Source organism: Ciconia boyciana, chromosome 15 (genome assembly GCF_034638445.1).
Source record: "Ciconia boyciana chromosome 15, ASM3463844v1, whole genome shotgun sequence".
In the NCBI taxonomy this organism is placed as follows: domain Eukaryota; kingdom Metazoa; phylum Chordata; class Aves; order Ciconiiformes; family Ciconiidae; genus Ciconia; species Ciconia boyciana.
The window spans coordinates 17,083,647-17,108,196 of record NC_132948.1 but is presented as its reverse complement, the minus strand read 5'-3'; the positions used below and the strand labels follow the sequence as shown (position 1 = coordinate 17,108,196).

At 59.0% G+C, this 24,550-nt stretch overlaps 1 protein-coding gene and 1 gene segment (V, D, J or C); both read left to right on the top strand.

Annotated features, from left to right (window-relative positions):
* The first annotated feature begins 14,899 nt into the window (after positions 1-14,899).
* Positions 14,900-23,726, top strand: LOC140659851 (immunoglobulin lambda-1 light chain-like). The gene is made up of 4 exons (XM_072879991.1): positions 14,900-14,966; positions 15,107-15,401; positions 21,439-21,476; positions 23,234-23,726. The coding sequence occupies exons 1-4, from the start codon at positions 14,921-14,923 to the stop codon at positions 23,554-23,556; spliced, it is 702 nt and encodes a 233-aa protein (XP_072736092.1). The 5' UTR covers positions 14,900-14,920; the 3' UTR covers positions 23,557-23,726.
* Positions 17,884-19,256, top strand: LOC140659759 (Ig lambda chain C region-like). The segment is given in 2 exon segments: positions 17,884-17,995; positions 18,934-19,256. Coding segments are annotated over 2 exon segments (435 nt in total).
* Positions 23,727-24,550: the final 824 nt, after the last annotated feature.

Genomic DNA, 24,550 nt, shown 5'->3' with positions numbered 1-24,550 from the left:
GCAGGGCTATGCTTTAAGCTGCCAAGGCACTCTGTCCCCCCTTCCCATTCACCCCCGAGCACTCTGGGCCTGCACTGCATTTGAGGATGTTCCTGACCCATCCCAAGGGGTGTGTAGGAGCCCAAAAGCCAGAGCTCATGTGCCCTGGGTGCTTCATGCTGCTGTGAGGATAGGAGGTGTGTGGGAAGAGGGTGCTACCTGGGGTGCATTTGATCTTGGAAAGGCCCCAGTGGAGCGCACGCTGCCTCCTTAGGCAGCCCCCCATCTCTGGTCTCCGTGGTGGTGCCTCTCACCTCCACCATGCTGTGCTGGAGATGTCCCCATTCCCTCTGTCACACATCATCTCCCCACGCAGCTTCTCACCGACTGGGGACCCCTTGCCCTGGAGTCCCTGGCTACTGGCCTGGATGTGGCCCCATTTGGGGCATGGGTAGGGGTGTCTCCAGACTGCTGCAAACGCTGTGTGCCCATGACAGGCTGTGCCCCTGGGCTACTCAGGATGAGGTGTGCCCGGAGGGGCAGCCGGCAGGGAGAGGATCCAGGCTGCGGCTACAGCCACCCGTCAGTGTGTGCCCGGGCTTGGGGCTGCACCCAGGGTGTCCCATCTGTGTCCCTGCAGGCAGAGGAGTCCCGTCACTGTCCCGCTGCCCAGGGAGGGCTGTGCTACTGGGGCACTGGCTGACCCCCATCTTCTCCCCTCTCTCCTCTCCCTCTCCAGGTTCCCTGGTCCAGGCAGCGCTGACTCAGCCGCCCTCGGTGTCAGCAAACCCAGGACAAACCGTCACGATCACCTGCTCCGGGGCTAGCAGCAGCTATAGCGTTGTCTGGTTCCAGCAGAAGGTCCCTGGCAGTGGCCCTGTCACTGTGATCTATGCTAATGACAAGAGACCCTCGGGCATCCCTTCACGATTCTCCGGATCCAAGTCTGGCTCCACGGCCACGTTAACCATCAGTGGGGTCCAAGCTGAGGACGAGGCTGTCTATTACTGTGGCTCCCAGGACAGCAGTGCTGATCAGCATCCACGTGCCCCACAGGGTGGCCATGGTTGGGTGCTCTGTGTTGACCGTTACTGTCTGCTGTGCGTGGGTGGCAGCGGTCCTGCTGGTGGTGCTGGAGGATGTGGAATTGGCACAGCTCCTGGTAGTGCAGACCTGCGGTGTGGCTGGTTGGTCCTGCCTGCAACATGTCTTACCCTGTGGCTGGTCCTGTGGCGCAGAGAAGCTGGGAGAAACCCTGTTGTTATCTCTGGGCATCCCGCTCTGGTTCCTGGGCTCCCTGCCAGTTCAGGGCTGATGCCCACCGTCCTCTGGTGACAGCAACTGTGCCTAAGGGCCCTATGTCTCTGTGAGAGGCTCTCCCTTGTGAGCACGGGGTGCCTTGGGCAGGGTGCCATGCAGAAGCCGTGAAGATTGTGGCAGGGGCTGGAGGAGTCTCTGGACTTGGAAGCTGTGGTAGGGGTGAGGGACAGCATGGGCAGAGTCCTGTGCTGGGCTCTGCTCTCATTTCCTCCCGTGCGGTCCCTGAGGGCCTTCTCGTCCCCACATGGTGTCAGTGCGGCCCCGCGCCACAGTCCTGAGGTTCACGGGGCAGGCAGGAGGCAAAGGGGCTGGGGACAGCCAGGTGCCAGTGTGTAACACCCTGGTGCAGGGCAGTCCCAGCAGACCTCTTTGGAGGCTGCTGTGGCCCGTGCTGTCAGCAGGTAGCAGAGGGGCTGCCCCTGGCTGGACAAGTGCGGGAGGATGCTACATGCACTTGATTGGTATGGACTCCAGCCCAAGTCTATGCATGGTTGCTGTGAAGCTGCTGGAGACCCCCAGCTCACTTTGTAGTTGGAGGAACTGGGGGGTTGTGTTTCTTTATGGTTGGGTAGCCTTGAAGCTCCTGGTCTCCGTGTGGTTCCAGTCCCCTTCAAAATGCCAGTTCTCTGCTCTGCAGTTCTCTTGTGGCACTTAACAGAGGCCCAGTCGTGGCACCATCGTTTGAAGCAGGACCTGGTTTTCCCAGCTTCTCTGTCACTGCCGCTGAGCAGCGCAGGGGTAGCATGGCCACCCAGGGACCAGCAAGCGCCAAGCAGAGTCGGGTGCTCCAGAGCAGGCGGATGAGTCCACGTGCCAAGGTGGGGCTGTCCCCTGCCCTGTGCACAGGAGTTCCTGGTGCAGCAAGGCCACGGTCCTCCTGCGCCGAGACAGGCACTGGGTGGGCCCTGGCTGAGCTCAGAGCTCAGCAGCCGTGTTGGAGAAGGAGCAGGTAACCAGGGAGCAGGCAGCCCAGAGCGATCTTGGTGCCTTTGGTGGGCCAGAGACGTGCCTACAGTGGGCAGGGGGAGCACTGGGACAGGAGCTGCCCGTGAGCGTTGGGGGCCACATTTCCACAGAGGGGCCGTCCCTGAGCAGGCGGGAGCTTAAGAGGGAGTCGGGGTCCACGGCACAGCCCCATTGGTGTGGGGACACAGAGCTGGTGGGATCGCGCCATGGCCTGGGCCCCTCTCCTCCTCGCGGTGCTCGCCCACGGCTCAGGTGCCCTGGCCAGACTCGCTGCGCCCGACCGGGGCCTTTGGGCACAGGGGTCCCATCCCCGTCCCGCTGCCCGGGGAGGGCTGTGCTCCTGGGGCACTGGCTGACCCCCATCTTCTCCCCTCTCTCCTCTCCCTCTCCAGGTTCCCTGGTCCAGGCAGCGCTGACTCAGCCGCCCTCGGTGTCAGCGAACCCTGGACAAAGCGTCACAATCACCTGCTCCGGGCTTAGCAGCGGCTATGCTTATGCTGGCTGGTTCCAGCAGAAGGTACCTGGCAGTGCCCCTGTCACTGTGATCTACTACAACGACAAGAGACCCTCGGACATCCCTTCGCGATTCTCCGGATCCAAGTCTGGCTCCACGGCCACGTTAACCATCAGTGGGGTCCAAGCTGAGGACGAGGCTGTCTATTACTGTGGTGGCTTGGACAGCAGCAGCAGCTATGGTATCTGCTGATATTGAGTAATAGGAAGTGATACACGGACTCCAAAAGCAGAGGAAGATTTTTCGGCCCTTCTTCAGCCTGGCTGAGCAGAGTTGTGGCTGTGGTGCTGAGGCAGGTTCCTGTCCCCTGTGCACAACCATGGCTGTGAATGTCCTCCCTTTCGTGTCCTAGAGAACTGCAGGTTCTGGTGGTCTCCCACCTGCCTGGGGAGCATTGTCCTTCTCCCTACAAAATTCACAGCGTGGCCTTGTCTGCCACCCCACTGCCTCTTACTACTGATGACCATGTCCTCCTGCTGCTGACAGAGCTGCTTCTGTGCTGGGACGTGTTGTGCTGACCTCTGCTCCCCAAATTTACCCGTGACTGTGGTTGTGTTCATTCTCCTCTGACTGTGACATTCCCCGTCCCGCTGCCCGGGGAGGGCTGTGCTCCTGGGGCACTGGCTGACCCCCATCTTCTCCCCTCTCTCCTCTCCCTCTCCAGGTTCCCTGGTCCAGGCAGCAGTGACTCAGCCACCCTCGGTGTCAGCGAACCCGGGACAAACCGTCACGATCACCTGCTCCGGTGGTGGCAGCTACTATGGCTGGTACCAGCAGAAGGTCCCTGGCAGTGCCCCTGTCACTGTGATCTACGATAACACCAAGAGACCCTCGGGCATCCCTTCGCAATTCTCCGGATCCAAGTCTGGCTCCACGGGCACGTTAACCATCAGTGGGTTCCAAGCCGAGGACAAGGCTGTCTATTACTGTGCTAGCTGGGACAGCAGCAGCTATACTGGTGTCACAGTGACACGAAGCAATGGGGAAGTGGTACATAAACCTCCCGCCACCACAGGGGCCAGTTCGAGGGGTCTGCTGTCCCCGTTTGATGGTGGGGCAGGTCCCCACCATGGCCCTGCCCTTGCTGCCCTGCGCTGCAGGTGGCTGTGCCTGGTGTCCTGGCTCGGCTGCCCCATAGAGCCCCAGGTCTGTGCCCGTCCTTTGTCATTTATGGAGGAGAGTGGATAGGACAGGACAGGATAGGATAGAGTAGGGTAGGACAGGATAGGATAGGATAGGATAGGATAGGAAAGAATATTTCCATTGGAAGGGACCTACAATGATCATATAGTCCAATTGCCTGACCACTTCAGGGCTGACCAGAAGGTAAAGCCCGTTCTTAAGGGCAGTGTCCAAATGCCTCTATAACACTGACAGGCTTGGGGCATTGACCACCTTTCTAGGAAGCCTATTACAGTGTTCGACCACCCTCTTGGTAAAGAAATGCTGCGATGACCCCCAGCTGCCCTGTCCCTACCCCACACGGCAGGCCCAAGGTCCCCCTGAACTCCCCAGCTGGCACCCAGGGCCCTGTGACATGCCTCCCTGCCCTCCTCCCAGCCCAGCTGCGCCAGGAACCCCCGGGGCAGCACCCCAGGGGGGTTCAGCCCTGCTGAAACTGCGGCCGAGCACCAAGAGGTGGGGACGTGCCATGGCTGGGGAGCTGGGCCAAAGCTTTGCCTTCAAACCCTGGGAAGGGACATTTCCCATGGGTGCAGCAGCTCCAGGGCCGTGCGCGAGGCTGCTGGGGCAGAGCAGGGCTGGGCGGGAGCTGCTGTGTTGTGCAACAAGAGGAGCCCGCAGGCTCCTCCAGCGTTGGCTGTGTTTGCCCAGTGACACCCCATTGGGCTCATGCTCAGCCTGTGCAGGAGCCCCCCAGCACCTCCGGCCCCCTGGGAAGCCCCTGGACCTGGGCAGTAGCCCACTATGGCTCCATGACAGCACCCAGGGGCTGCCCAGCACCCTGACCCCATCCCCATCCTCTGTCAGGAGCTGCCGCCTGGGCACCTGGCACCTGGCTGGCCTTGTCCCTCTCTTCGCGATGCTCACCCACAGCTCAGGTGCCCTGGCCAGACTCGCTGCGCCCGACCGGGGCCTTTGGGCACAGGGGTCCCATCCCCGTCCCGCTGCCCGGGGAGGGCTGTGCTCCTGGGGCACTGGCTGACCCCCATCTTCTCCCCTCTCTCCTCTCCCTCTCCAGGTTCCCTGGTCCAGGCAGCGCTGACTCAGCCGCCCTCGGTGTCAGCGAACCCGGGACAAACCGTCACGATCACCTGCTCCGGGAGCAGCAGTGCTTATTATGGCCGGTATGAGCAGAAACCTGGCAGTGCCCCTGTCACCGTGATCTATAGCAACAACAAGAGACCCTCGGGCATTCCTTCGCGATTCTCCGGTTCTGTGTCTGGCTCCACGGGCACATTAACCATCAGTGGGGTCCAAGCTGAGGACGAGGCTGTCTATTACTGTGGTAGCTCCGACGGCAGCAGTGCTGATCGGGGTGATGAAGGCACTGAGTAATAGGGAAGTGAGACACAGACCTCGGTGTCAAAGAGGAAGGTTTTCAGCCCTTTTCCCTCATGGACAAGCAGGGTTGTGGTTGGTGGAGCTGGGGCAGGTTCCTGTCCCCTGTCCAAGGACATGACTGTGAATGTCCCCACTTCCATGCCCCAAGGCACAGGAAGTGACTCTGGGGCGGTGGGTTCCTTTTCCATGTCCCTATAAAAGGAATGGCATTGCCTCATTCCCAGCCCTGCTGCCTTTTGCTCCTGGCAGCCCCATCCACCTGCTGCTGCTGGAGCTGCCTCTGCTGGGTTGCTCTGGGCCAGGCTGGGCTCTGCTCCCCAGAAGTTTCTGTAGCCATGACCAGGTCCCTTTCCCTCAGAGGGTGGTCTCCCACCTCCCTGCTGCTGCCAGCTCGCCTTGCAGGGTCATGGGTCTCTAGTCTTCAGCTCTGTCTGAGGGGCTGTGGGTCCCTCTGTGGCATCAGGGCCAAGGGCACAGGGGCCGCGTCCCACTGCCCAGGGAGGGCTGTGCTCCTGGGCCAAAGGCTGACTCCCATCTTCTCCAGTCTCTCTCCTCTTCCTCTCCAGGTTCCCTGGTCCAGGCAGCGGTGATTCAGCCACCCTCGGTGTCAGCGAACCTGGGACAAACTGTCTGGATGACATGCTCTGGGAGTAGCAACCAGTATGGCTGGTACCAGCAGAAGACACCTGGCAGTGCCCCGTCACCGTGATCTACTACAGCACCAACAGACCCTCAGGCATCCCTTCACGATTCTCCAGATCCTTGTCTGGCTCCATGGGCACGTTAACCATCAGTGGGGTCCAAGCCGAGGATGAGGCTGTCTATTACTATGCTAGCTGGGACAGCAGCAGTGATGCTGTTGTAGTGACAGAGATGTGAAAGTGGGCTACAGAGGAGTTAAAACGCGGGGGTTTCTGCCTTTCTCCTTCATTGCTGAGCAGGGCTGTGGGGCTGGGGCAGGTTTGTGTCCCCTCTGTAAGGCCATGGCTGTAAATGTCCTCCCAGTTGAGCCTCATGGTGCAGGAGGTGACTCTGGGGCTGTGGGCACCTCGTACCTGTCCCTACAGAAAGCTTGGCATTGCCTTGTCCCCAGCCCCACTGCCTCTTGCTGCTGGCAGCTCCGTCCTGCTGGTGCTGCCCGGTCTCCTCGCAGGGCCCAAGGCCAGAGCCCAAGGCCAGAGCCCAGGGCTCTGTGTGTGGTGCTCTGGTTGCCTCGGTTTCCTCAGTGGTATCATGGCTTTGGGCACAGGAGCCCCATCTTGTTGCCCAGGGAGGGCTGTGCTCCTGGGGCACTGGCTGATCCCCATCTTCTCCCCTCTCTCCTCTCCCTCTCCAGGTTCCCTGGTCCAGGCAGCGCTGACTCAGCCGCCCTCGGTGTCAGCAAACCCAGGACAAACCGTCACGATCACCTGCTCTGGGGCTAGCAGCAGCTACTATGGCTGGTTCCAGCAGAAGGTCCCTGGCAGTGGCCCTGTCACTGTGATCTACAGTAACACCAACAGACCCTCAGGCATCCCTTCACGATTCTCCGGATCCAAGTCTGGCTCCACGGCCACATTAACCATCAGTGGGGTCCAAGCCGAGGACGAGGCTGTCTATTACTGTGGCTCCCAGGACAGCAGTGCTGATCAGCATCCACGTGCCCCACAGGGTGGCCATGGTTGGGTGCTCTGTGTTGACCGTTACTGTCTGCTGTGCGTGGGTGGCAGCGGTCCTGCTGGTGGTGCTGGAGGATGTGGAATTGGCACAGCTCCTGGTAGTGCAGACCTGCGGTGTGGCTGGTTGCTTCTGCCCTCAAAATGTGATGTTGGTGCTGGTGCTGTGTGTTTATTTACTGTTGGGTAGACTTCGTGCCAGCAGGCCAGCTCTCTCCCTTCCCGGGGAACGCAGTGGGGCTCCCCTGTTACCAAGGTCTTACTTAGCCCACGTGTTGGGTGTGACAGGCTGGCACTGGTGTGTCTGGGGCTGCTTCCTGGGCCCGGAGAGGGGTGAGTTGCAGCAGCTTCTTGAAGTCGTTTTGCTTTCTGGTGTCTTGCCAGAAGCTGCGTGCTAATATTTTGTAGGAAATCCGACTTCTGAAGGCACTATGCCAGCTAAAATGTCTGAGCCTGACACGACTCAGGCTGTTTAGTAGCCTCAAGGGCTGCTCTAGGCTAACTGCAACTCTGCCTGAGATGCTGTTGTCAGTGCCTGCAAACGGCAGTGTTTCCCAGATCCCTGCAGCCCTTGGCAACCAAGCATATTGGAATACATAAGCATAAGGTATGTTAACAGCAAGAAGTGTAAGCTAATTGGGAAGATCAACGAAGTATGTTTTCTTTCCAGGAACATCATCCCTTCATTTGTACTGATGGATATCCAGGCTTCCACAGTTGTGGCTTATGTATACCAACTAATTGAGGATGATGTGAAAGTAGAAAGAATTGAGTTCAAGAAGTACTGAATCATGTTCAGACCTGCGTATTGACTTGTCACCGCCTTTCATTCCTTTTCTTTCCAGTTAAGTTGAAGTGGAGGCAGGCCACAGTGCGGGGGGGGGGTGCTGCTGCTGCAGTGTGTCGGACTGTAAAGCAGCCACAACACTTTATTGCTTGTGAGCTTGTAAAATAACGTTAGTGTTGGTTCCCAACCAGAACTTGAAGCAGAAGAAACTGCTGATTAAGAGAAAGAGGCCTGTGGAAAATATCCTGTGTCTAAGGAGGAACTGCCGTGTTCCTGGCCTAAGGGAGTCACAGAGCTTGGCATTGAACCTCTTCTCTAAAACGAATATAGAATAATAAATCCCTGTCTTCATGTGTCTGCGTCCTGTTCATTATGCTTCTAAAAGGTGAAGGGGGGCTGGAATTTGGTGTGGGGAGGCTCTGAGGGCTGAAAGGAGGCTGCTGTTTGCTTCCTGAGACGCAGCCCTGAAACATTTCAGGATCTGTCGGAGACGCCCAAGGACTCTAACTGCTGTGGCAGACCCATCCCACCTCCTGCTTAGGAGCAGCATGGAAAGGCAGAGGCAGGGCGGGAAGGGTGGTGAGGAGAGCTGTGCGTGAGGCTGGGCGCTTGCCCTCATGCTGCAGAGGGAGCAGAGGCCAGAGCGCTGCTCCTCGTCCCCGCGTCGGTGCTGCCGGAGCGGTCCCGGCCGCTGGCCCGGCAGCTCTCGCAGCAGCAGCCTGCAGTGGGGGTGCGCTGCGGGCAGGGGGTGCTGGCGCGGCGCCGCGGGCTTGTGCTGGGCCGGCCGCGGGTGCGGAGCCCCGCGGAGAAGCGCCCGCGGCGGGAGGGGAAGGGAGCGCGGCTGGAGGGGCTGTGCTGCCGCAGAGGGACGCTCGGTGGGTGCGTGGGTGACGCCAGGGTCGCAGGCCGGGCTCGGGCGGCTGCAGAGGACGCGTCAGCAAGGCAGGGTAGCAAAGCGTTTCTGCCATCCCTTGGCACGTGTCTTGGCTAGGGCTGTATTCACCAAAACCAGAGTCCGGGACAGCTTGGGGCAGGACACCTCGATGCAGCTGGTCACAGTCTTGTGGCTCCTGAGAGAAACCCGGTGGTGGTGCCCTGGTGTGAAGCAGGACCTGCTTTTGGCAGCTGGGTGGCCCAGGGAGCAGGCAGCCCAGAGCGATCTTGGTGCCTTTGGTGGGCCAGAGATGGGCCTGCAGTGGGCAGGGGGAGCACTGGGACAGGAGCTGCCCGTGAGCGTTGGGGGACACATTTCCACAGAGGGGCCGTCCCTGAGCAGGCGGGAGCTTAAGAGGGAGTCGGGGTCCACGGCACAGCCCCATTGGTGTGGGGACACAGAGCTGGTGGGATCACGCCACGGCCTGGGCCCCTCTCCTCCTCGCGGTGCTCGCCCACGGCTCAGGTGCCCTGGCCAGACTCGCTGCGCCCGACCGGGGCCTTTGGGCACAGGGGTCCCATCCCCGTCCCGCTGCCCGGGGAGGGCTGTGCTCCTGGGGCACTGGCTGACCCCCATCTTCTCCCCTCTCTCCTCTCCCTCTCCAGGTTCCCTGGTCCAGGCAGCGCTGACTCAGCCGCCCTCGGTGTCAGCGAACCCAGGACAAACCATCACGATCACCTGCTCCGGGGTTAGCAGCGGCAGCTATGATTATGTTGGTTGGTAGGAGCTGAAACCTGGCAGTGCCCCTGTCACTGTGATCTATGAGAGCAGCAGGAGACCCTCGGGCATCCCTTCGCGATTCTCCGGATCCTTGTCCGGCTCCACAGCCACGTTAACCATCAGTGGGGTCCAAGCCGAGGACGAGGCTGTCTATTACTGTGGTAGCAGGGACAGCAGCAGTGATGCTATTGTAGTGACACAGGGAGATGTGGAAGTGAGGTACAGATGAGTTAAAAATGGAGTTTTTCTGCCCTTCTCCCTCATGGCTGAGCAGGGCTGTTGGGCTGGGGTAAGTTCCTGTCCCCATCCAAGGACGTGGCTGTAAATGTTCTCCTGCTGTACCATTCTGTGCGCGAGGTCACTCTGAGGCCAGGGGCGCTTCGTGCCTGTCCCTGCAGAAGGTATGGCATTGCCTTGTCCCCGGCCCCACTGCCTCTTCTCCAGGTAGCCCCATCCTCCTCTTGCTGCTGGAGTTGCCTCTGTGCTGGGATGCTCTGGCCTGGGCAAGGCTCTGCTCTCCATAATGTGCCCATACCCCGACCAGGGCCCTTCCCCAACTCTGGCACTCCCTATCCCTTCTTCTGCCGGCTCTCCTCACAGGGTCCCAGGGTCTGGTCTTGGGCTCTATGGTTGTTGCTCTGGGTCCCTGTGTGGCATCGGGACCTTATGGAACAGGGGCTGTGTCCCCATCCGGCTGCCTGGGGAGGGCTGTGCTCCTGGGGCACTGGCTGATCCCCATCTTCTCCCCTCTCTCCTCTCCCTCCCCAGGTTCCCTGGTCCAGGCTGTGGTGATTCAGCCGCCCTCGGTGTCAGCGAACCCAGGACAAACCGTCCAGATCACCTGCTCTGGGGGTAGCAGCAGCAGCAGCGATGGTGTTGGCTGGTACCAGCAGAAGGTCCCTGGCAGTGCCCCTGTCACTGTGATCTACCAGAACAGCAAGAGGCCCTCGGACATCCCTTCACGATTCTCCGGATCCAAGTCTGGCTCCACGAGCACATTAACCATCAGTGGGGTCCAAGCCGAGGACGAGGCTGTCTATTACTGTGGTAGCGAAGACAGCAGCAGTGCTGATCTCATGGTGACACCGAGCCACAGGCAAGTGAGACCTTGAGTGTCAAAGAGGTTGGTTTTATCTCCTCCTTCCTCTCAGCCAGGCAGGGCCCTTTTGCCAGCTTTGGGGTTTTCCCTTTTCCCTCCTGGTGCCCTTCCCCACGTGTCCTGTGTCTCAGGGCTGTGACTATGTCCCCAGTGTTGGGGAGGCCCTGGCTGGGCTCATCCCTGCTGCCCAATATCTGCATGAGGGGCAGAGAAGCCTGGGACAATGTTAGGAGCTGGAGCCTGCGGAGCTGCCTTGGTAAAGCTTTGCCGCATTTCTGCTCCCCCAGGCTGAGTTGTGCCCAGGGCGCTGCGGCATTGCAGCCGCCCTGGGTTCACAGTGCTGGGTGCGTGGCCATTTGCCAGCCTGGGGGACCCTCAGGCACTGCGGCTGGGCAGGGAGAGCTTCTGCCTCAGCCCCTTGATCTCACATGGGTCTGGCTCAGCTGCCCCCACTGTACATGACCCTGAGGCAAACCAGGTATTCCAGGAGTACCAACAGTGCTTATGGCTGGTACCAGCAGAAGACAGCTGGCAGTGCCCCTGTCACTGTGATCTATCGCAACACCAATAGACCCTCGGACATCCCTTCGCGATTCTCCGGGTCCTTCTCCGGCTCCACGGGCACGTTAACCATCAGTGGGGTCCAAGCCGAGGACAAGGCTGTCTATTACTGTGGTGGCTGGGACAGCAGCGGTTATGATCCCATGGTGACAAAGAGCAATGGGGAAGTGATACAGAAACCTCCCACCGCAGGGGGGGTTTTTTCCCACCTCCCACTCCAGTTAGGAGTCTCAGCTGTCCCACCATCGCCCCTCAGGGGAGGGCTGTGCTCCTGGGGCACTGGCTGACCCCCATCTTCTCCCCTCTCTCCTCTCCCTCTCCAGGTTCCCTGGTCCAGGCAGCGCTGACTCAGCCGCCCTCGGTGTCAGCGAACCTGGGACAAACCGTCACGATCACCTGCTCCGGGCTTTACAGCAGCAGCAGCAATGCTGTTGGCTGGTACCAGCAGAAGGTACCTGGCAGTGCCCCTGTCACTGTGATCTATAGCAGCAACAAGAGACCCTCGGGCATCCCTTCACGATTCTCCGGTTCTGCGTCTGGCACCACGGGCACGTTAACCATCAGTGGGGTCCAAGCCAAGGACGAGGCTGTCTATTACTGTGGTGGTGATGACAGCAGCTATAATGGTGACACAGAGCAATGGGGAAGTGATACAAAAACCTCCCGCCACCGCAGGGGCCACTTAGGAGTCTCTGCTGTCCCCGTTTGATGGTGGGGCAGGTCCCCACCATGGCCCTGCCCTTGCTGCCCTGCGCTGCAGGTGGCTGTGCCTGGTGTCCCAGCTCGGCCCTCCCTTAGAGCCCCAGGTCTATGTCTGTCCCCTGTCATTTGGGGAGGGGATGACTGCCAGCAGCCCTGGTTCTGCCCCTGTCCCTCCCTGCACCAGGATCCCCCTCATCACTGGCACCTGCTCCCCAGCACCCTTTCGCCTTCCCTTGGAGCTGCCCTGAGGCGCTGTGGCTGCTGGCAGTCTTCTCCCCAGCCTGGAGGTGTTCAGCTGGCACGGCTCTGCCTGAGCACCGGCACAGAAAAAGCCATGCAGCAGGGAAGGAGCGTGGCACCGCTGGGCTCTGGCAGAGGCCCTTGTGCTGTGGACACATTCAAGGCCTGGGCAGGGGCAGGTGCGGGCTGAGGAGCCGCAGCTGGTGCCATGGGTGCGGGGTGGCCGGCGCAGCTGAGTGCAGGCTAGGGGAGCCCGCTGGCCTGGGCTGCAGCAGGGGCCCTGGCCGCGCTCGGGCAGGACCTGCCAGTGGCAAGGTCTCTGCCCTGCTCCTGGGCATCACCGTGCGGGAGTTCAGCCTGCTGAAACCTCGGCCCCATCACGGATAGGCAGGACCGTGCTGCCAGCCAAGGGGCCGGGATGAAGCTTCACCTTCAAACCCTGGGATGAGGGGGAGCAAAGCCCTGCTGGTGGGAAGGCCAGGCAGCTGACAGTCTACCAAGGGCTGCAGGCCAGGGGAGCTCGCAGCTCCATGCCCAGGACCCTGCCCACTGGGGCTGCCCCACAAGCACCATGACATGCCCTGGGGATTGCCCGTGAGAGGCCTGAGCCCATCCGGAGGGCGCTGGGCTGTGGGCAGTGCTTGAAGGCATGGGGCTGGGCACCGGCTCCTCTGGTCACCCAAGGTCACGGCCAGGCAGGAGAAGGGCTGGGCAGCGGGAAAGGCTGCAGCAGGACTCGAGGGAAGGAGGACAGGAATGGGGGGATCTGTCTCGACGTCTGGGGCTGGGGGGCAGAAGGGCGTTGCTGCTGCCCGGTGCCATGTGCACAGAGCTGTCTGCAGCTGGTGCTGCCTTGGCCCCACTGTGTTCTGGGCAGTGCAGGCAAGATCCGGCACTGAGCACAGGGTCAGGTTTGTGTGGAGGGGCTGTGCCACATGCGGGCAGGGGCTTAAAAGGGAGTCGGGGTGCACGACACAGCCTCATCACTGTGGGAACATAGAGCTGGTGGGATCATGCCACGGCCTGGGCCCCTCTCCTCCTCGCGGTGCTCACCCACGGCTCAGGTGCCCTGGCCAGACTCGCTGCGCCCGACCGGGGCCTTTGGGCACAGGGGTCCCATCCCCGTCCCACTGCCCGGGGAGGGCTGTGCTCCTGGGACACTGGCTGATCCCCATCTTCTCCCCTCTCTCCTCTCCCTCTCCAGGTTCCCTGGTCCAGGCAGCAGTGACTCAGCCGCCCTCGGTGTCAGCGAACCTGGGACAAACCGTCACGATCACCTGCTCCGGGCTTAGCAGCAGCTATGGCGTTAGCTGGTACCAGCAGAAGGTCCCTGGCAGTGGCCCTGTCACTGTGATCTATGCTAATACCAACAGACCCTCGGGCATCCCTTCACGATTCTCCGGATCCACGTCTGGCTCCACAGCCACATTAACCATCAGTGGGGTCCAAGCCGAGGACGAGGCTGTCTATTACTGTGGTAACTACGAAAGCAGCAGCTATACTGGTGTCACAGTGACACAAAGCAATGGGGAAGTGGTACATAAACCTCCCGCCACCACAGGGGCCAGTTTGGGGGGTCTGCTGTCCCCGTTTGATGGTGGGGCAGGTCCCCACCGTGGCCCTGCCCTTGCTGCCCTGCGCTGCAGGTGGCTGTGCCTGGTGTCGTGGCTCGGCTGCCCCGTAGAGCACCAGGTCTGCGCCTGCCCCTGTCATTTGGGGAGGGGATGTACAGCACTTGGGAACGTGCCACTCTCCATGGCCACATTTCCCATCCCTGGGGTCCAAGCTGAGGCAGAGGTTGTCTCTTTCTGTGCCAGCTGGGACACCAGTGCTGCTCAGGGTCACGGTGACTCCCAGCACTGGGGAAGCGAGACACAAACCCGCTGTTGCCCCAGGACCCCTCATGTGCCGCCTGCTGCTGCTGCTTGGATGCGGTGGTGCAGCAGCACATGCGCCTGCGAGGCGGCTCCTGCCGTGGGGCACGTGCTCTGCTCCAGCAGGTCCCCTCCGAGCTGCCCACAGGGAGACAGCCCCCCTGCAGCCCTGCCCCGCCTGCGCCCGTCGTCGGTCTCTGTGCCCCGGGCACCCTGGGGAGGGCAGCGTTGGGGATAGGGAGGGGTCGTGGGGGTGGGGGCATTTCCCGTGGGCACAGCAGCTCTTGGGCTGGGCACGAGGCTGCCAAAGGTGGCCTGGGTTGGAGCAGGACCGGCCCCGGCCTGCCCCGACGGCCGCGAGCAGAGCCCCTGGGCCGCCCCGGCTCTGGCAGAGTTTGCCGAGCGCTGGCCCGTTGGGCTCTTGATCGGCTCATGGGGAGGCATTGCTGGAGCCCCAAGGAATGGTTCCGGGCAGCTCCCGTTGTGCTGGGGAGTGGAGACCTGGGAAGAGCAGAGGTCTTGAGCGATGGGCCTGGGCTGGCAGGGGAAGAGCCAGGGCAGAAAAGCAGCACAGCAAGAAGCTACCTTAGGGGCCTGGGACACCCATAGGCGGGGAAGATGCCGAAAGTGGGGTGGGGGGGTGCTGGGGCTTGGAGTCGACTAAGACCCAGCCCTGGGAGCTGTAGGCGCTGCATACCCCCCCCACCCCAGCAGCCCGGCTCTCCCGCACCCTTTGGCCCTGCAGCCGCTCGGCCTGGGCTGGGGACAGGGGGTCCGTGCTGGCGGGTTTCAGGCTCTGAGCTGGGACACGTCTCTGTGTCTCCGCTCTGTGCCCGGGGACGAGCCCCGCTGCATCTGGGGTGGAAGGGCTGGGCGTGGAGCGGGGAGGGAGGTGCGGAGAGAGGTGCGGGCGGGATCCGGCCCTGAGCGCGGGGTCAGATTTGCATGGAGGGGCCGTGCCCCACACAGGCGGGGGCTTAAAAAGGAGTCGGGGTCCGCAAAAGAGCCCCATCGGCGTGGGGACACAGAGCTGGTGGGATCGCGCCATGGCCTGGGCCCCTCTCCTCCTCGCGGTGCTCGCCCACGGCTCAGGTGCCCTGGCCAGACTCGCTGCGCCCGACCGGGGCCTTTGGGCACAGGGGTCCCATCCCCGTCCCGCTGCCTGGGGAGGGCTGTGCTCCTGGGGCACTGGCTGACCCCCATCTTCTCCCCTCTCTCCTCTCCCTCTCCAGGTTCCCTGGTCCAGGCAGCGCTGACTCAGCCGCCCTCGGTGTCAGCGAACCCAGGACAAACCGTCACGATCACCTGCTCCGGGGCTAGCAGCAGCTACTATGGCTGGTACCAGCAGAAGGTCCCTGGCAGTGGCCCTGTCACTGTGATCTACGATAACACCAACAGACCCTCGGGCATCCCTTCGCGATTCTCCGGATCCACATCTGGCTCCACAGCCACATTAACCATCAGTGGGGTCCAAGCCTCGGACGAGGCTGTCTATTACTGTGGTAGCTACGACAGCAGCAGTACTGCTGCCACAGTGACACAGAGCAATGGGGAAGTGATACAAAAACCTCCCGCCATCGCAGGGGCCACTTAGGAGTCTCTGCTGTCCCCGTTTGATGGTGGGGCAGGTCCCCACCATGGCCCTGCCTTTGCTGCCCTGCGCTGCAGGTGGCTGTGCCTAGTGTCCCAGCTCGGCCATCCCTTAGAGCCCCAGGTCTGTTCCCATCCCCTGTGCCTCTCATTTGGGGAGGGGAAGACCCCCAGCTGCCCTGTCCGTGCCCCACACTGCAGGTCAAGGTCCCCTGTGCTCCCCAGCTGGCACCCAGGGCCCTGCGACATGCCTCCCTGCCCTCCTCCCAGCCCAGCTGCACCAGGAGCCTCCAGGCGCTGGGCACCTGCTCCCCCTAGCCAGTGCTGATTTTAGCCCACAAAGGAAGTGGCTTCTGCGAGCAGACGTTCGCACAAGCCATGCCAGGTCAGTTTCAAGATGGTTTACGCTGCAAGGCTGTTCTGCACATCCTACCTTTTCCCTTCTCATTTGCTTCCAGGCATGATTGGGTGAGTCATGTGGCAGCAGCGGAGAGTGCCTGGTGCAGTCTCCGCTGCTCAGCCCTGGCAGCTGGGACACAGCAGTCATACGTAGCCTCCCCAGTGCCCCCCCCGGGACCAGCACCCCCTCACCTGCCCCTGCTCCCGCCGAGGCCACCTGCCAGGCAGGTGCTGAAGGGCCAACACCCCTGGTACGTCCAGCACAGCATCAGTCCTCCTCCATGCCTCTCTCCAAGAAGAAGAGATTGACTTTTGAGCTGAATGTTGTCCCCCTTTACTGTCATCCCCTAAAATGGAACCGAAACCCTATCAAAGTCTGAGAAATGCTCAGAAATTGGTCATCCACAATAGATGACATTGGCTTCAGCTAAATGCTTTGCACAGAAAATTTCAGTGATTTTTTTTGGCTAGTTTCAGCCTTTGCACCAATGCATAAGCCTACCCAGAGGGCAAACCAAACCTCTGAAACCGAAAGTGCCTCGAACCACAAAATCTTTGAAGCACCATTTATTTTCTAGTGATTCAGGAGGTTCACTGACTCTGCCTCTTTCTAGAACCACTTGCACAAACCACAGCATTTGCATATTTCTGAGTTCAATTTAAGTTGATGCTATTGAAATTCAGCACTCCAAGAGCTTGTTTGCTCCGAGCCGAGCACCTTGTGCCCTGTGAGAGTGGCACCACGCTGGGAAAACACTTTACAAAGCAGCAGCCAAGCCTTCCCTGGGGAATTTGAAGTTAATCAGTCTTAGCTGAAACCCATCCTGGCTCACCCCTGCCTTGGCTATTGCAGCTGTATGTAGGCACCCGCATCCCTTACATGCTTTTCTCTGCTAGTCCCAGCTCTTCCCCTCTGCCAACAGCCTCTGATGCCTCCTCTCCAACCCCCTTTGCGTGCCCTGGCCCTTGGCAGATGCTCCCGGGAGCCCTCACCTGAGGGCTGCTGCTCCAAGGGGCTGTGAAGGCAGGGGCTAATAGGGCGCTACCAGGAGCAGCAGCCTTGGGGATGCAGAATGGGCAGGGGCAGCTCTCCGGGAAGCTGAGTTCCTGGGTGGGTAGGGGATACCACTGGCAGGGTGCTTGGAGCAAACCCTCACGTCTCTGCAGTCTCCCTGTCTCCTGTGCAAGGAAAATATGTCTGCCATGCTCTTCTGTCCGTGCTGCTCCTCATTGCTGCCCCAGAGGTGGCTTAGCTGGTGGAGCAGCACCATTCTCCACCCTCAGTGCCTTGGGAAGCAGCCACCATCGCGGCAGAACCAGGTGAGATGGGTTTAAGTGCTCTTCTTGGCACTGAAGGCTGCTCCAGCACCATCCAGCTCAGCTCCTGAAGGCAGGAAGGTGCTCGGGGCAGGACTGGCAGCACACGGGCTGCCTGCCCTCCATTGCGCTCACCCTGGCAGTAATGCATGTTCCCCCTTGGCACACGCATGCACTGGGACCTGCTGCTTTCACTTGCCCTTTACTCCATGCTCCTCGCACCCCCTGGCCCCTGGCTGGCCCATAGCCCAGGCCGTGCCTCCCACTCAGGGCTGCCTGTGCTCAGCGCATCTCTGGCACCTCCACTCGGCGCAGCCCGGGGAGGAGTGCTGCAGAGGAGTGCTGCAGTGCTCAAACAGGGTGAAGCTGGACCTGGCAAGCTGCCACTCCCTCCCCAGAGAGAGGCTGGGACTCATCGTAAGGCCACCAAAGGCAGACTGGCCCAAACTGGGGGGGGGGGGGGGGGGAGGAGCTTCACTAAAACTTGTGAGCCAGCGAGTATTTTATACTGGGGGTGTTTGGGGAGGGGATTGACATGTGCTTTCAGCCAAGACCTTGGCCAGCCGTGGCACAGCTGCTAGATATCCCTTGGGAAAGATGGGTAAGGGAGAGTATGCACAAATAGCATCCCTGCTCCGTCATACCCAGCAAGCGGCACCACACAAGCTGCATCAGTGGCTGGGAGCCCGGCTGCCTCCCCGCCATGCTCACAAGGCACCGGCACCACTGGCTGGGCATGAGCAGCTGCTTGGGCTCCTTCTGCACAGCAATGTGCATTTATTTCTTTGGCAGTGGGACCCAGCTGACCATCCTCAGTAAGTTGCTCTGATGCTCACACAGGCTCTTCCCCATGCCAGGGGCTGTATGGGCTCTTCCTGGGGTTTGAGGTGGGTTTTTTTTTCTTTCTTCAGCTTCTCCATTTGGTTCTAGTAGTGTGTCCTCTGTCAGTCTAACTGCACTGAAACATATTCATGTACGTTTCCTTGACAGGAGGAAACAAGGTTTTATGGGCTAATTGGGCGTTGCTGCTTTCAAAACATTTTCGGTCCTTTCAAATCTGCAAACTCTCTACGGATCCCATGGGTCTTGTTCAGCTTATCTGAGTGCAGGAGTTACTGGGTAAAAATATATCTATATATTTGCCAGACAACCAGATTATACAACCTGTTTATGAAACAGAAATTTCTTAACATTTCTCTTTCTCCTAAGGAGAAGCTCCCGGGTGTGCTCTATTGGTATGATGAGGAAATATATAGGGGGCTGAAATGGAAGGGCTTCAAGTCTGAGCAGACGGGTTGGGCTTGCTGGCTGAGGACGAGGTTGCATCTTCATGTCTCAGTGGCACTCAGGAGGATGGCTGCCTCTTCAGCCTCCAAAAAGTAGCGAGCCCTGACTACAGCTGGGCTACAGACTACAAAAAGTAGCTGAGCCCTGACTACAGCTGCACACGCACGTGGCACAGGGCCAAGGGATGGGATGCTGGTGATGGGGAATCCTGCAGACACGCACGCTGGGTGTCCTCCAGAGAGCTGGGGCCTCTTACCTCCAGGGCAGCCTTTTTAGATTGCTAGGTAGAATATTAAAAAATAAGCTGACCACAGAGGTCTTGAGCTATTAGCTCCTTTGCTGGTGGTGGGAGCTGCACTGGAAGACTCCAGCCAGGACCAAACCCCACGGGTACAGCTGTGTCCACACTTTAAAGACCTTCCTCTTTCCACATCCGCTTCCCCGTGCCGCTCTCTCCCCCTCGCGGGCCAGCCCAAGGTCTCCCCCACTGTCTACCTCTTCCCACCATCCTCCGACGAGCTCTCAGCGCAGAGCAAAGCCACCCTGGTGTGTCTGCTGGGGGACTTCTACCCCGGCACTGTGCAGGTGGCTTGGACAGCTGACGGCCATGCCCTCACCACTGGCATCGAGACCAGCCAGCCCCAGCAGCAGACCAACAAGCAGTACATGGCCAGCAGCTACCTGACGCTGAGTGCTGCCGACTGGAAGAGCCATGAGACCTACGCCTGCAAGGTCATGCATGAGACTGGCACCATGGAGAAGGTTCTGAATAGATCTGAGTGCTCCTAACCCCACTGGGAAACGGACAACCCTGGCCCTGGAACATCACATCCCCCGGCACAGTGCTTCACCACCTCCCCCATCCCTGTCCCCTCCTTCTGTGCGAGTCTCTGCCATCTCTGTGGGCCCTTCCTTCTCCCCATGCCTGAATACCTCCCATCTCCCCTGCCCCACCCCTCATCCTGGGCATCATCCAAATAAACCCTGAGCTAGCGCTGGCCCTGCATCCACATCTCCCAGTCCTTCCTCTTTCGTCAAATACGATCGTGACCCCGCAAAACCTGGCCCCAATCGCCTGAGAGCTTAACTGCTCACTCCCACGTCTTGAGCTCGGTGGGTTGGTGCATTTTCCCCTGCAATGGTCCGCAGCTGGTCCTTGGCTGTCCCCAGCTGGCTGTTGCCTTCCCTCCCCAGGCTCTTGCCCCAAATTCTGTTGCACCCTGGGGAGTGGAGCAAGAGCCATCTCAAGTGCTGGGGCTGCACCAGCCCCGAGTTTGGTCCGTGGGCACTGGCTTGATCTCCTGCACCAAAGGCGGTAGCTAAATTAAGTTGGAGAAAGCAGCCAGCCAGAGCTCCTCCGCTGCAGCGCCCAGTGCTGGCCAATGCCCCTAGCCCTCCCCTCCGTCTGCACCCCCCGACCCAGGCAGGGCATTAAGCACTGAGACCTGTGCTGAGCTCTGTCAGGGCAGAAATAAAAACCCCCGTGAATTCAGTCATCGCCCACTGATGCAGTGACAGGTGCCTTCAGCAAGCATCCTGGGGCGTGATCCTCTGGCAGGCTTCGTTGGCTCAGCGGGGCTCTGAACTCCCCTACATCAGAGCCAACCCCGCACCAGTGCCTTTGCCAGCACCGAGATGCCGGGTGTGACAGAAGGAAGTGCTTATTTACCATTGGGATGGTCCAGCGCCCCATGCCCAGCCCCAAGAACAGGGCTGAGCTCTGGCACAGCAGTGAGCGCAGCGCGACAGCAGACAGGGCTGCACCACTCGTCTGCCGCAGGCTGCCCCAGCACAGGGCACCCTCACGCAGCTGCTGCAAGGAGGCTCACCTGCCCGCCAGGCACCAAAAATCCTGCCCAGGTAAGGATGTGGGCTGTGCTGGGGTCCGGTTTTGCCCCAGAGAGCAGAGCCAGGCTGCAGGGTGGCACAGGCGCCGGGAGGTGGTGTCCCCTGTGAAACCACGGCACCTACACCAGCGCTGGTGTTTCTGGGCAGTGGGAAGGACAGATGGATGGTTTATTCATGAGGTTTGCGCACACACATACTGTCCGATGGCCAGTGGTCCCTCTTCACCCCAGCCGCAGCCACGGTGTGGCCCGAGGGGTGGCAGGATGGTGGCCGGTGTCCCCCAGGGCAACCCACAGCCACCTGCATGGCAGCAGCGGAGGTCGAGGCAAGGTGCTGCCTGTCGCACCTTAGGGGCATCCAAAGCTTCCACCGGCCCTTCGTCACCTGGGATTAATGTCCCCACACCACAGGCAGGGACATGGGCTTGTAATGAGCAGAAGGCATGTGGTCCTGGGTGGCAGTGGATGGGGAGCAGCCAATGGGGAGCAGCCAATAATGCAGCCATGGCTCTGGAGAGCCTGGCCAACGTGGTCCATGTGGGATGGCAGGGCCAAGGCCACCCATTTTCCAGTGGCCCCTCCAGCAAGAACATGCAGTCATCCCCATATGGCTGTCCTGCTGCTTCTGCCCTGCCACATCCACCGGGGCACAGCTAGCACCTTGCATCCAGCCTGCTGTGTCCATCGAGACACCTCCATCCCATCACCTTCATCCTGCTGTGTCCATCAGGACACCTCCATCCCATCACCTTCATCCTGCTCTCTCCATCAAGACACCTCCATCCCAGCACCTTCATCCTGCTGTGTCCATCAAGACACCTCCATCCCATCACCTTCATCCTGCTGTGTCCATCGGGACACCTCCATCCCATCACCTTCATCCTGCTGTGTCCATCAAGACACCTCCATCCCATCACCTTCATCCTGCTGTGTCCATCAGGACACCTCCATCCCATCACCTTCATCCTGCTGTGTCCATCAAGACACCTCCATCCCAGCACCTTCATCCTGCTGTGTCCATCAAGACACCTCCATCCCATCACCTTCATCCTGCCACATCCATGGGGCCCAGGACTACTCCTGCCATGGGGCAGGAGGTTTTTGCACAGCCCTGTATCACTGTGTGGTGTATTCGGGCCCGGGACCCTGTTGACCGTCCTAGGTGAGTCGCCGACTTCTTCTCGGTCTTTCCTTCCCCACCATGAAATTGTGACGTTTTGTTGATTTTCAGTGATTTGGGGTTTTTTTTCTCGGACGTGGCGCTGGGCTGGGGTCTGCTGCCGGTTCAGGGACAGGCACTAAGCGTGGTGTTGCAGGCTGTGTCCTGTCTCTGTGGACTCAGAGGGCTTTGGTGCGTGCCACGGAGGATTGGGGGGGGTATTTTCTTAATTGAAAGATCTTAAAATTTGGCCAGGAAATTTGTCTGAGGTCTCAGGGAGCCTATTTCAGAAACTCAGGTTTAGGTCTCTAAGAAAGTCAGTTTTTGTCTTTGTTAAAGAAATTAGTCGTTAGTCTAAGGTCTAAGTCCTCAACTCTTAGTCCTGAGGACTAAGTCCGTCGTCACCCCCGGTGAGGAGCAGGGGCTTCTCTGTGGGGTCCCGTGGCTGAGCATGTGGGCACTGCAAAATGGGAGCCCGTCCTCGGCCGCAAGTGGGCTGAAGTCGCATTCAACTTTGTGTTATAATGGCATGTCCCTGGGATCTTAACCAAAAGTTTTCAGGGGTATCTTAAAGAGCCTGTTGTCCAGGTAAGCCGCGTTAAAAATGGAGATTATTGTGTTGAAAATGCTGCCAGGAACATCGTTTGTCTGTCTTTGTCTGAATTTTTAAAAGAATTTGACCAAAAACCCCAATCTGAACCAAATTACTAGCGGCGTAAGATCGAGAAAAATGTAGTTTGCCAATTTCTTCAGCAGAAAGTTTTTAATGGTGGAGTCCTCCTGGAGACTCCACCAATAGAGATAGAGATAGTGATAGAGAGAGAGACATGGTACATTTGAGAAGGCAGCAGAACCACCTTGGAAAGACCAAACATCTTTTCTCCGTCTTCCTTCAGGTGATTCTTAGCTGTACTTTTTCTGCGACAAGTCTGAAAGTATCTGAAAGCAGAACTGGGCAGAAAACAGGATGGTTTGGTTTTGAAATTTTGATTTTTAAAAAAGTTGCCTTGCAAAAGGAAAGAAATGAGTTTATGGCAACTAACCAGATATTTTGTTTTATAGATATTGTATATATAAAAATATATATAATATATGTAACATATATTTGTGTATATATGAAAATATATAAATACATAAGTATGTATATTATATAAATTATATATAACTATACATATATTTACATAACAATATATCCTATATATGTAGTATATTATATATTTTATGTGTGTAATATATAATATACATATAGATGATGTATATTAGCTGTATATCTATATATCTATAATATATAATATGTATATGCACATATATATACATATAGTATACATATAGCATATACAAGTACATATGGGATATATGTATATGTGTATGTGTATTACACACACATATACACATATATTTATATCTATACACATATATAAAATATATATTCTATATATTTTATAGATTATATAGATTTATTCTATATATATATTCTATATATTTTATATATTTATATATAACTATATATTTATATTTATATATTTAATATATTATATATTATATATTTTTAATATATATGAAATATATAGATGTATCCCAAATCTAAATACCTTAGAGTTATAAATTATAAACTCTTATCTATGGGGGAAGTGGGGAGTTTCTGGACAGTGCCAGCTGGGTCAGGCAGGCAGGGCAGGCAGGGCAGGCAGGCAGGGCAGGCAGGGCACTGTGGCAGGGCACAGGGTCCTGACCCCGTGCTCCTCTTTCTCCCCTCGCAGGCCAGCCCAAGGTCTCACCCACCATCCACCTCTTCCCACCGTCCGCCGAGGAGATAAGCAAAGACAGCAAAGCCACCCTGGTGTGTCTGCTGGAAGGCTTCTACCCTGGTGCCACGCAGGTGACCTGGATGGCAGATGGCCGCGCCCTCACCACTGGCGTCGAGACCAGCCAGCCTCAGCGGCAGAGCGACAACAAGTACATGGCCAGCAGCTACCTGACGCTGAGCAGCTCCGAGTGGAAGAAGTACGAGTCCTACAGCTGCAAGGCCACGCACGAGGCTGGCAATGTGGAGAAGAGCCTGAAGAGATCCGAGTGCTCCTAACCCTGCCGGGACCTCCCCGTGCCCGGCGGCCCCTCGCCGGCCCCCTCCCTCTTCCCCGCTGCTGGGGGCAGTGGCTCCCCCCACACCGCAGATGTCTCTCCCTACATCCCCCTGTCCCCTGCTCCTGTCCCCCCACCCTGAGTGTCACACAAATAAACACCGACACTGAACTAGCGCTGGCTCAGCATTCCTGTCTCTGTGTCCTTCCAACGCGCCCGCTCCCCTGCGCCGGCTGGCATTGTCCCCGTGGCACCAGTATGGAGGAGGGTGGGATGGAAACACACATGCATGCGCACACATGTACATGAGCGTTGCTGGGGGTGCCCAGGGCCCCCTGCAACTCTTGCTCACCCCTGGGGACCCCGCTGAATCCCCCAGCACCACCAAGACCAGGGGATGAGCAACTTGGGGCATCAGCCTGGTATAAGCTCCTGTGCCGGTGGCGAGCACATGGCCCTGGCTGTGCCGGCTTTGTCCCTTACCCGCTGGCCTCTGGGCACCGGGTCCCTTGCAGGGACATGTGGCTTGTGGTGGGGCCATGGCCAGCTGTGTCCCTTTGCTGGCCAGCCCTGGCTCTGTCCCCATTTCCTTGGTCACCCCATGTCCCCCAGTATGGGGGTGCCGGTGTAGCCACCAGGGCATGCACATGCACCAGTCTGTCCCTTGCACCATGTGCCATGGCAGCCTGGGCCCCTGCATGCCACATGCCCCATCCCCAGCACAGCCCCATGGAAGTTTCCCTGCGGCCCTGCACATAGCGTGACTCACAGACACAGCTGTGCTGAGAGTGCCAGTGCCCAGCTGCAGGCACCCCATCAGAGCTGCCAGGAGCCACCCCAGGGACAGGGGATGGGAGCACCTGGCCACGCTGTCTGCAGTTCTGGGGGAGACGTCCCCTCCCCAGCCTCTTGGTAAAGGGCGGATGGCCCCACCACATCCCCCTCCCCGGGCTGTGTCAGTGCCAGTGGGGTGCCCAGCCCCACCAGGCTTTGGG